We start from the raw sequence: 9,936 nt of genomic DNA, 5'->3' as shown, positions 1-9,936 counted from the left end.
TTAATCAAACTAATTTTAAGTTCAAGAACTAAGTACGTTTGTCTGTTTCCACAATTATTACTTCCTTTGCTAATTCAGAAGATGTCAAAATTTTAATTGATAAATTTATTAAATTAATAATAGTTAACAATTAATAATTTATGAAAAAACTCGCATCACTACTGCATTTTGGATCAAATTCGCATGGATCTAAGAAATATTTATATTAATTTATATGCAAAAAAAAAATTAAAAAATCAACGTAGAATTGCAATTTAGTAAAATATCTCATCAGTTCATCACTTTTACTATTTCAAACAAAAGGTTTGTTTGTTTGTTTTTTTTTTTTTTTTTTTTTTTTTTTTTTTTTTTTTTCAGTTTAAACAAAACGTCATTTCAATTCCAGGATTGATTTAATATATGAAACAACTACTGTTTTTTCAAAAAAAAAAAAAAAAAAAAGTAATAATGTGTCATGTTTGCTCAAAAAGAGAGAGATAATTCTTGCTCCACAGACGGCAGTCCAGAAAAGAAATACGACAGCTCCCAATTTCCCTCCTTCCATGGAAGTATCGGCGGGAGCTTCGCATTTGCCCAAACCCGACGTCGAAAAGATAAAGCAAAAGCTTCTCCAAAGTGGCGTCGTTCCAACTCCCAAAATCATACACACTATCCGCAAAAAACAGCTCCAGAAACTCAACCGCCGTCTCGCCAAAAAGGCCGCCAAGGAGCCACCGCCCCTCACCGACGCCCAGAAACAAACTCTGGCCGAGGAGTCCCACTTCCAGGCCGTCAAATCCGAGTATAAAAGATTCAACAGAACTATAACCGCAAAAAATGAAGGGAAACTAATGGGACGGCCGTGGGAGCGACTTGAGAAGCTTCAATTGCAGGAATTTTCAAGTGAAAATAAGCAGTATTTTGGAGACAAGTTAAAGGACGAGCCTCTGAGGGAACTCGGCGATATTATCCAGAGCGAAAGAGATAAGTTCCGGTGGCTTCTGGATGCCGACGTTGAGATTGAACAAGGATGGTTCGGTAATCAGAGGTCTAATTGGGTCCCGCCAAAGCGCAGAGGAGGCGAAGCTGAGGCAATTCGATTTCTCATTAACAAGTATGCGTAATGTTTTCAGTGTTTCCATAAATTATGCATTGATTCTCCATGGCTGATTAGTGACAATTCATTTTCGTTATAGATTGAGCGGTATGGAAATAGGTTTGAAGAATTATAAGTTTTCTCGGATGATGAAACATTCTGGGCTGCAGTTTACAGAACGGCAAATGCTGAGATTAGTAGAAGGTCTCGGGGACAGAGGACAGTGGAGACATGCATTATCTGTTGTTGAATGGGTTTACAACATGAAGGAGTATAAACATTTCAAAAGCAGGTATATATGTATATTTTTTCTATCTAGTGGCCAATCAAATGAATTTGGAGCTTCTAATTGTTGAGTAAATATTATATAAATGCAATTCAACTATCAGTTTAGTTGAGATGGAACACATTATTCAATTTGGTATGGTCCACGAGCCCGTGTTGAACATATATAATATATAAACCTAAATGAGCATACAATATAATGATCTTTGTTAAATCAAACATGCTTCTTTAATTAGGTTTGTTTATACGAAGCTCTTGGCAGTTCTGGGAAAATCTAGGAGGCCTCATGAAGCTCTTCAAGTGTTCAGTTTGATGAGAGTAATTACAAAACTTTATAATCTTTATGGTTCCTCTTAAATATGGATTGTGTATATCACGGTAAACGCTAACATGTTTCGGTGTTTAGGGGGATGCCCAAATATATCCTGACATGGCTGCCTACCATAGTGTGAGTGTTGCACTTGGCCAAGCTGGTCTTCTGAAAGAGTTGATCAAAATCATTGACTGCATGAAGGAAAAACCCAAGAAAATAAAAAATATGCGGCGCAAGAACTGGGACCCTGTACTTCTACCAGATATTGTCGTATATAATGCTGTAGGTGACCAGTGCATACTAGTGTCAGAATATCTTCTGATATATATTCTACAATCTACTTATTGGTGTGATTGCCTTGTTCACTACCTAATGGTCTAGGTTTTAAATGCTTGTGTTCCATCCCGCCAATGGAGAGGAGTATTTTGGGTCTTTCAGCAGCTAAGGAAGAACAACTTGAAACCCACTGGAGCAACCTATGGACTTGCAATGGAGGTAATGCTTAACCTAGTTGTAAATAGGAGTATTTTGGAATATTTGTCAAAGTCTCGCTTTAATTGGACCTTTTTTAAATTATTTTTTATGATTCATATAAAGCACTCTAAAACGGGAAGGATAAAAGATTTTTTTTTTTTTAACATCTAAGGCATTTCATTTATCATCAAGCTGCATTTGCAATTGAAACCTTACAGCAAATTCTTGATAAAAGGTGATGTTGCAATCTGGGAAGTATGACCTTGTCCATGAGTTCTTTGAGAAAATGAAAAGAAGCGGGAATGCCGTGAAAGCTATTACGTATAAAGGTATTATTACTGTTTTCTAAACTGCCAGAATACTGTAGTCTTTTGTCCTCTGGTAGCTCAGCATCTGCTCTCTTGAATGTAGTTCTTGTTAAAACCTTTTGGGAAGAAGGAAAAGTCAATGAAGCCATTCAAGCAGTAAGGGAAATGGAACAAAGGGGAGTTGTTGGAACTGCTTGTGTGTATTACGAACTGGCTTGCTGCCTTTGCTATCATGGAAATTTGGAAGGTGCCTTCTTAGAGGTAAGTTGTTTTTTCCTAAAGTTTGTTATACGTGGCCTATTGTTTTGCATGGTATCACTGAAACTTAGATGGTACAATCAACAGTTCAATTCAGTCCCTTTAACAAAGATTGATCATGATGACAGACAAAAGACAAGCTATATCTATTCCTTTGAAACATTTTTGCAGATTGAAAAGCTGAGAAGCCTTCGTCGGATTAGACCTTTGGCAGTTACCTTCACTGGGATGATATTGTCTTCTATGGATGGTGGACACGTTGACAATTGTATATCTATATATGAGCACAGTAAAAACTACTGTGAACCTGACATTGGAATCATAAATGCCATGCTGAAGGTTTATGGCCGTAATGATATGTTTCTTGAAGCCAAGGAATTGTATGAGTTGACGAAGAAAGTTGATGTTGATTCTCAAATTAGCCTTAGCCCAGATATTTACACATTCAGTTCAATGCTTGAAGCATCTGCTCGTGCTCTCCAGTGGGAGTATTTTGAGAGTGTCTACAAGGAGATGTCCCTAGTTGGATATCAGCTTGATCAAAAGAAACATGCATACCTGCTGGTGGATGCATCAAAAGCTGGGAAGGTAAAAAAAATAAAAAAATACTGCAGTTGTGCGTTGCAGATTATTTTAAGCAGAAATCTTTCCAAAATTTTAACTCTTAGCAAAAATTTGAAGTGACAACTAAGTTCGCTAGAATGCTTTGGCTCCTTGAACAAAGAGAAAAAGCAACATGGTATACATGTTTGGTTTATTATTAAGAGACCTATGATATTTAAGGGTACTTTTCTTTCTATTTTTCTGCGTTGTTAATTAGGGTTACCTTACTTCCATTCCTGATACAGGGACATTTACTAGATCATGCATTTGACACAATTTTAGAAGCTGGTGAGGTGCCTCATCAATCGTTCTTCACTGAGATTTTGTGTAATGCAACCTCACAGTGTGACTATGAAAGAGTTTTCACCATTATCAACATGCTGGCTATTGCACCATTCCAAATCAGCGAACAAGAGTGGGTTGAGCTCTTTGACGATAACAGAGATAGGATTACGAGTGCTGATTTGCAAGAATTGTTGGAAACACAATGCAAACAGGGTTCGAGAACAGAACCTACGATCTTAAATCTGTATAGAGCGCTACGATCTCTCTGTGGAGTCTACGATTCAAGCTACACAAGTTCAAGGGGTGGTAGTGATCTGAAACCTAGTAATGATGGAAGTCCTGTGTTCATCACTTCTGCAAAAACAGCCACTCTCTACTCTTCTGAGAAAGCTCAACTTAGTATCAGTGGAACAATTGGCAGAGAGGATGATGAGGACAGCGAGAATGAAGGTGAGTGGGAGTCAGTTCAGAATTCATCTTACAGTAATGATCATGGTGATGAGAGTGTTTTTCCAAACACAATTCTCGAGCATTTTGATGAAGATGATTCAATGTCTGATGATTGTTTCGATGAATTTGATGAGTTAAATGTGGAGTTGCCTGGAAGTGAGGATGAAGAAGATTCACATGTAACAGAGGTGCCTTCAGCACATGAGATACTGGAGTCCTGGAAGGAAATGAAAAAAAAAATGACTTCTTTTCCCTTTCAAATAAGCCACTAGTGAGTTGAAACTCTTTTAAGCTTACTGTGAACATAGTTATAGGCTTGTTGTAGATTAAATAGTGTCAATCGCATCAAAAGTTTTACCTTTGGAATTTGGATAGTGGCAATGGAGTTTCTCATAAATCAAAGGGATGTATCTATCTTGTAATAAAATATTATTTTAATCTTTTTCTTTTAAAAAAAAAGTGTTATGAAGTAATTTTTTTTTTTTGGTCATATGACTAAATTAGATGACAAAAAACCTTCTTATTTATTGTCTATTAATAATGCAAAAGATTTGACAAAAATAATAGGGAGTATTATTCTTTGACTCGTTGATCAAGTTGTATTCTGGGTGAAGAGTGTATTGTGACTCATAGCTAACCGTAACCAACTTAGATGGAATAATAATATTATTTTGCACATATAGTATGTATTTAGTTGATTATTGTGGAGGATGAGGTGATATTAAATATGGGTAAACTGCATTAAAAAAATTCTATGCGACTGACTCAACTGAGAGGGTATTGACAAGAATCGAGAATAAACTTGTAATCTTTAGACACAATAATTATGTTTCACACACTTGAACACTCGTTTATTCATATATCTATACGAGTTAATTCCAATTTTTGTCCTAGATTTATATGTGTCATATCACTTTTAGTCATTTTTATCAGAATATCCACTTTTGGTCCTAATATTATTGTAACATGACCATTTTTGGTCATTTATCAAAAAAATAGTTTAAATATCATTAAATATAAGATCATTTTAATTTTTAATTATAATTTTTAAAAAAACATAAAAAATATAGCGATTCAACGTACTTTGTATATCTTTGTGTGTGTGTGTGTGTGTGTATATATATATATATATATATATATATATATATATATAGAGAGAGAGAGAGAGAGAGAGAGAGAGAGATTTTTAGTCTAATTTATAAATTATTGTCTACTTTTAGTCATTTTTTATTAGAACATTTTTAACAATCAACAAAATCGTTGAAATGTCGTTAAATACAAAGACATTTCAATCTTTATATATATATATATATATATATATATATATATATATATATATATATATATATATATATATGCCACACTTTTGAAAGGGATGTGTTATCACCTATATATAAGCAGGATAACTGGGAGGGGGCGAATTTGTAAATTAAGAAAAAATAGAAATTGACCCTGAGAGATGAGAGTCGCATCTTAGAACCCTAGTTGAAACCTCAGCAGTGTACTGCTCATAATCACCTTCTCTTCTCATAGATGCTGTAGGAACAGATAGAAGAAAGATTAGGGTTTTAATCTCCTAAAAATGGCTTCCACAATGTCGAGATTTCCCTCCAAATCTCTCGCAAGACTTCTCTCCCACCGCCGTACACCATTACTGTGTCGGCCTCTCTGCACTGCGACGGAAACGCGAACCCAGAAACTGGAGCGCATCGCTGGCGAGCTTCTGGACCTCACCAAGCTGGAAAGGCACGACTATGCCATCCTCTTCCGGCACAAAATGGGCCTCAACCGGTACGGACCGGCAGTCTCCGGCTTAGATTCATCGGGCTCTTCATCTTCCGGGGCTGCGGCCACTGAAACCAAGGCCGCAGAGAAGACCGTGTTTGATCTTAAGCTGGAGAAGTTCGACGCAGCAGCCAAGATCAAGGTCATTAAGGAGATAAGGGCTTTTACAGATTTGGGTTTGAAGGAAGCAAAGGATTTGGTGGAGAAAGTTCCGGTGGTGGTGAAGAAAGGGCTCAGCAAAGAAGAAGCTAATGCCCTCATCGACAAGCTTAAGGGAGTGGGTGCTACTGCAGTCCTCGAGTAATCAAGTTTTGTTCTTTTTCATTGTAGAATAACACAACTGTCATTGAAAATGGAATTTCAGTTTTATGTTTTTGATCAAATTTTTGTGCCCCATTGTTCATATTGCTGCAAAGCCTGCAATGCTCATTAGCCGATATACTCAGACTAGGGATTTTACAGTCTATGAATTGCTAAAGCATTTTTCTGGTCTGGTGTTTTTGAACTTGAACAATTGCTGTTCTTGATGTTGAGTTGATCCAAAGTTGTTGAATATAGTAGCCTATGAATGAATGGTCTACACAATTTTTTTGCAAACTATCTGCCTTGCTCTGTTCCACTTCATACTTCCCTTATGCATACATGGATTTTGGTGTTCATGTATGATATATCAAAGCTCAAACTTGGGGCAACCCTACCTAAGGCGTCGGCTCATTAGCCTTTTTTGTTTGAGCCGGGACAACCTATATTGATTGATTTACTTCATTGTGATCTTTTGCTAACTAGGGTCACAACCCTAGGCACACTTCTCATAGTGAATGGGGGTTCCCCTCGTCACCTAAGAAGAGCCGAAAGGGTTTCCTGTGTATGGTTTGTGTCACTGTGTGTACTGTGTAGTGCCATAGTATGGGTTTCCTGTGTATGGTTTGTGTCACTGTGTGTACTGTGTAGTTCCATAGAATAAGAACTTACAGGGCATTTGGTTGGAAGGAAGGAAATGAGGGAAAGGAATTGGACAAAAAGGGAATTACATACCCTACCCTGGCATGACAAAAAGGGACAATTTATAGAGGCATGATTTTCCTTTGGGCCAACTTCTGTGCTTTCGGAGCGAATCGGGTTTACCTGAACCGTTAAACGGACAAAGAAAAATTCGGACCATGGTGTGATTTACACACAAAAAAAAAAATAGAGGCATGATTTCAAATGGGGGAGACTTATATTCAACATTGAAGCTGCAATTCACAAATCAAGCATTTCATTCCTTAATATCATACACTCATTGAAGTGCATTGCAGATATAACATTACTTTGCATACTTTGCATTACACTTGTCTTCAATTTACTTAACTATAGACATCAATGCTACACGATGCACTTCAGACTTTTGTATAGACAAAATTTTCCAGATTTACACTACTATCCACATAATTCTTCTTCTCTTTCTCTCATAGCACCTTTCATCACAAAATCAAAGGGGTGGCGAGAATTATCAGACATGAATAGTCTGATAGTTCAATGCCTTAGTTGCTGCTTCAGCAAAACACCGGGCCGCTTCTGCCTCTGCTTCTGCCTCCTCAGCTTCCCTTGCAGCCCATTCGGCCTCCGCAATAGCAGCTTCTGCTTCTGCAACTGCTTGTGCGGCAGCTGCAGCAGCATCTTGTGCATTCATGTTCCTCATTTTCTCTAGCTCAGCATCAATCTGTGCTTTAGTCAGTATTCTTATTCCATTCTTTTCCGGCATTGGAGGATGTGTTTGCTTTCCCTCCAGAAGCAACAGAGAAGGATCCCCCTTTACATCAATAGACAATGACATTCCACTCGGTGCAATCCTGTAATAATGCTTCACCTGTTAAACAAAAGCATATATCTCAATCCAAGATTGAAAACAAACAATGCCAGCAAGCAAGATGCAGGCCTACTATTCACTGCTTGTATCTAAATTTTATTGCTAAACAAAGGAACATGTGATAATTTGATTATTTGACTTGACTTGGTAGATTAAAATGAGAGCCTAACTGCAGTTGTTCTAAACCTCTACCTGTATTTGACATTGATTACCTTTATGAGCCTTCTTCGTTCTGTCAAGTCCTTCAAATTTGCCACTATCAGTCTTTCCAAGTTTGTTGGTGCCTTGTAGTGCTCCTAAACACAGATTAACCATGCAGCAATACTAATCCACGTAAATCACGGTTCTGCATTGAACTATAATATTTATTCCAATTAACTAGTTTGCTCAAAGAAACTACCTCAATGTACATGGATATTGCATTTCGACTAGATCCACGAGGTTCCTTCAGCTTGGCTATAGCCTCCATTATTAGATCACCCAAGCTACATTGAAAAAACAAGTACTATCAATGGATAATTTATTGACAAGGTTTATGAAAAAAAATGACATTTCATTATTGAATGCCTTGACTCTTCGTGAGGGTTTGAATATCAAACTGTATGTATTGAGTGAGTGGGAAGTATGGTAACCTTGTTATTGGCTTCTTAGAACCAACATCTGGCAGTGTTTCACTAACTGTTGCAAGGGGCTTAGCATCAGGGACTTCCATATCATTGTCAGCCAGAGTGGTAAGAGCCATAGAGTCATCATCACGTTTGGATATAGGCTGAGTACTTTTGCTAGCAATCTTACCCCGCTGCCGAGACCCCCACCCATTTGCCATGACATGGAGATTTCTCCATTTATCCTGCACAGTTAAGCTCATAAGCACACTTTCCGCTAGCAAAAAAAGGAAAACAAATAAGTTAGACAGCACTGTTAGTTTTACTAGCTGCCACTCAAGAATAAAGAAATTGAGGCCTCTTCAAATGCAACCCAGACATGCCAAAGGTTGGATGTTTATACCTTAAGGTCAACATTAGAGCGAGCACGCAAGACCGGAGCAAAGTCTGGATCTTTGAGTATGGTGCTCCATTTCCCCACCCCATACTTAGCTACACCAGCTTTAAGAGCAGCTTCTTCTTCTGATGTCCACTTCTGCTTTGGGGCACCCATTGATATGTTGACGCTCCACTGGAAACTTTAAACTCTCCAACTTTAAGTCGAACCTGCAACAGACAAGAATCTAAATTAAGCAAAAAGGACAATAGAAATGCCATTCAGAATTCCCCACATCTTTATGCCTAATGTTTACTGAGCCTACACAGACTAGGATAGGATGCATGTTGTGCCTTTGACTCCAGATTGCTCACAATCACTCTACAAACCTTACTCTCCACACTCTGTAAACTTATTCTATGTTCAATAACCCAAACAATTAGTTTAGTTTCCAAAGCATATCAACAGATAATGAAGTCTGCATTTCACTAATTTTCCGGAACAGCGAAATTTAGGAAATTCACCCAGGAATCTAATGTTAAATGTTTTAGTTTGTAAATTTATGTATAAACATGTTCATAAATCAAATACAAGATCATTAGCAACACAATTTAGAGAGAAAGGAAATGAACACCGACTCAAGCTAAATTGGCCGAATTTGTAGACAAAAATAACTTGAAATTACTGTACCAAATAGAAGGAGCGGCGCAGAATCTCTGATGAGTCAAAGGTATGTCGGCGTCACGTTGAAGTTAGGCAATATCGTCTTGCACTCGGTAGTTGGGAGAACAGTGAGAATGAAAAACATCTGAAACCCTAAAGAGGTAGGAGCAATCGTTTGCGCATTTGCGGTACACAGTCATAGAATCTATATAGCACCCAATATTTCTTCTTTCCCGGTTTTCAATATTATTATTATTGAAGACTTGAAGTGCATTTTCGTGACCTTGTAAATATTGGTTTAAAATTCTTCTTAGAAGGTGGTATTTTATTTTTGAGAATGAAAATAAGAAATTATATAAATTGACACATAATACAATTAGTTGTTAAGAGATGTAAATATTGAGAGGATAATATTAAAGATATGGATACATCCTTCTAAAATTAAATAGGTTTTTGATTACTTATAGATATATCCTGATTAGAGTAGGGTAGACTATGGGGATGTGCTCATTGAGGGTGAGGGACAGATATTTTTAGCTGTCTGGGAGCCATTGCAGTATCACTCGAATTCTTTGTTGGCATAAGTAATGACTTGTAGGAAGGCTTC

At 37.3% G+C, this 9,936-nt stretch overlaps 3 protein-coding genes across 5 annotated transcripts; 2 read left to right on the top strand and 1 right to left on the bottom strand.

The window, feature by feature from the left end:
* The first annotated feature begins 462 nt into the window (after nucleotides 1-462).
* Nucleotides 463-4,500, top strand: LOC109168924 (pentatricopeptide repeat-containing protein At5g67570, chloroplastic). The gene is made up of 9 exons (XM_019317787.1): nucleotides 463-1,093; nucleotides 1,176-1,367; nucleotides 1,597-1,678; nucleotides 1,767-1,955; nucleotides 2,055-2,168; nucleotides 2,383-2,476; nucleotides 2,559-2,716; nucleotides 2,885-3,301; nucleotides 3,562-4,500. The coding sequence occupies exons 1-9, from the start codon at nucleotides 543-545 to the stop codon at nucleotides 4,321-4,323; spliced, it is 2,559 nt and encodes an 852-aa protein (XP_019173332.1). The 5' UTR covers nucleotides 463-542; the 3' UTR covers nucleotides 4,324-4,500.
* Nucleotides 4,501-5,472: 972 nt separating this feature from the next.
* On the top strand, nucleotides 5,473-6,347 carry LOC109168874 (50S ribosomal protein L7/L12). Its single transcript, XM_019317729.1, has one exon. It carries the CDS (start codon nucleotides 5,634-5,636, stop codon nucleotides 6,138-6,140), a length of 507 nt encoding a protein of 168 aa, XP_019173274.1. The 5' UTR covers nucleotides 5,473-5,633; the 3' UTR covers nucleotides 6,141-6,347.
* A 693-nt stretch (nucleotides 6,348-7,040) lies between these two features.
* Nucleotides 7,041-9,555, bottom strand: LOC109168871 (telomere repeat-binding factor 1-like). Of its 3 annotated transcripts, none has more exons than XM_019317725.1 (6): nucleotides 9,357-9,555; nucleotides 8,694-8,896; nucleotides 8,318-8,535; nucleotides 8,086-8,170; nucleotides 7,898-7,981; nucleotides 7,041-7,685 (listed from the first exon to the last, which is right to left on the bottom strand). In XM_019317725.1, exons 2-6 carry the CDS (start codon nucleotides 8,841-8,843, stop codon nucleotides 7,329-7,331), a joined length of 894 nt encoding a protein of 297 aa, XP_019173270.1. In that variant the 5' UTR covers nucleotides 8,844-8,896; nucleotides 9,357-9,555; the 3' UTR covers nucleotides 7,041-7,328. The 3 variants fall into 3 exon arrangements, with proteins under 3 accessions (XP_019173270.1, XP_019173271.1, XP_019173272.1); XM_019317726.1 differs by lacking the exon at nucleotides 9,357-9,555 and adding an exon at nucleotides 8,962-9,275; XM_019317727.1 differs by lacking the exon at nucleotides 9,357-9,555 and having other exon boundaries at nucleotides 8,318-8,567; nucleotides 8,694-8,777.
* Nucleotides 9,556-9,936: the final 381 nt, after the last annotated feature.

This window comes from Ipomoea nil, unplaced genomic scaffold (assembly GCF_001879475.1).
Source record: "Ipomoea nil cultivar Tokyo-kokei standard unplaced genomic scaffold, Asagao_1.1 scaffold3231, whole genome shotgun sequence".
Taxonomy (NCBI): Eukaryota; Viridiplantae; Streptophyta; class Magnoliopsida; order Solanales; family Convolvulaceae; genus Ipomoea; species Ipomoea nil.
Note: the sequence above shows the minus strand (reverse complement) of the source record. Positions and strands in the feature narration are given on the sequence as shown.

Excerpts from the sequence above, each read along its gene's own strand:
- LOC109168924 (XM_019317787.1), top strand. The coding sequence starts at position 543 with ATGGAAGTATCGGCGGGAGCTTCGCATTTGCCCAAACCCGACGTCGAA. Across the intron at positions 2,169-2,382 it reads CCTATGGACTTGCAATGGAG|GTGATGTTGCAATCTGGGAA; the intron begins GTAATGCTTAAC and ends TCTTGATAAAAG. Across the intron at positions 3,302-3,561 it reads ATGCATCAAAAGCTGGGAAG|GGACATTTACTAGATCATGC; the intron begins GTAAAAAAAATA and ends TTCCTGATACAG.
- LOC109168874 (XM_019317729.1), top strand. The coding sequence starts at position 5,634 with ATGGCTTCCACAATGTCGAGATTTCCCTCCAAATCTCTCGCAAGACTT.
- LOC109168871 (XM_019317725.1), bottom strand. The coding sequence starts at position 8,843 with ATGGGTGCCCCAAAGCAGAAGTGGACATCAGAAGAAGAAGCTGCTCTT. Across the intron at positions 8,536-8,693 it reads GCTCTAATGTTGACCTTAAG|GATAAATGGAGAAATCTCCA; the intron begins GTATAAACATCC and ends TTAACTGTGCAG. Across the intron at positions 7,982-8,085 it reads CAATATCCATGTACATTGAG|GAGCACTACAAGGCACCAAC; the intron begins GTAGTTTCTTTG and ends ATCTGTGTTTAG.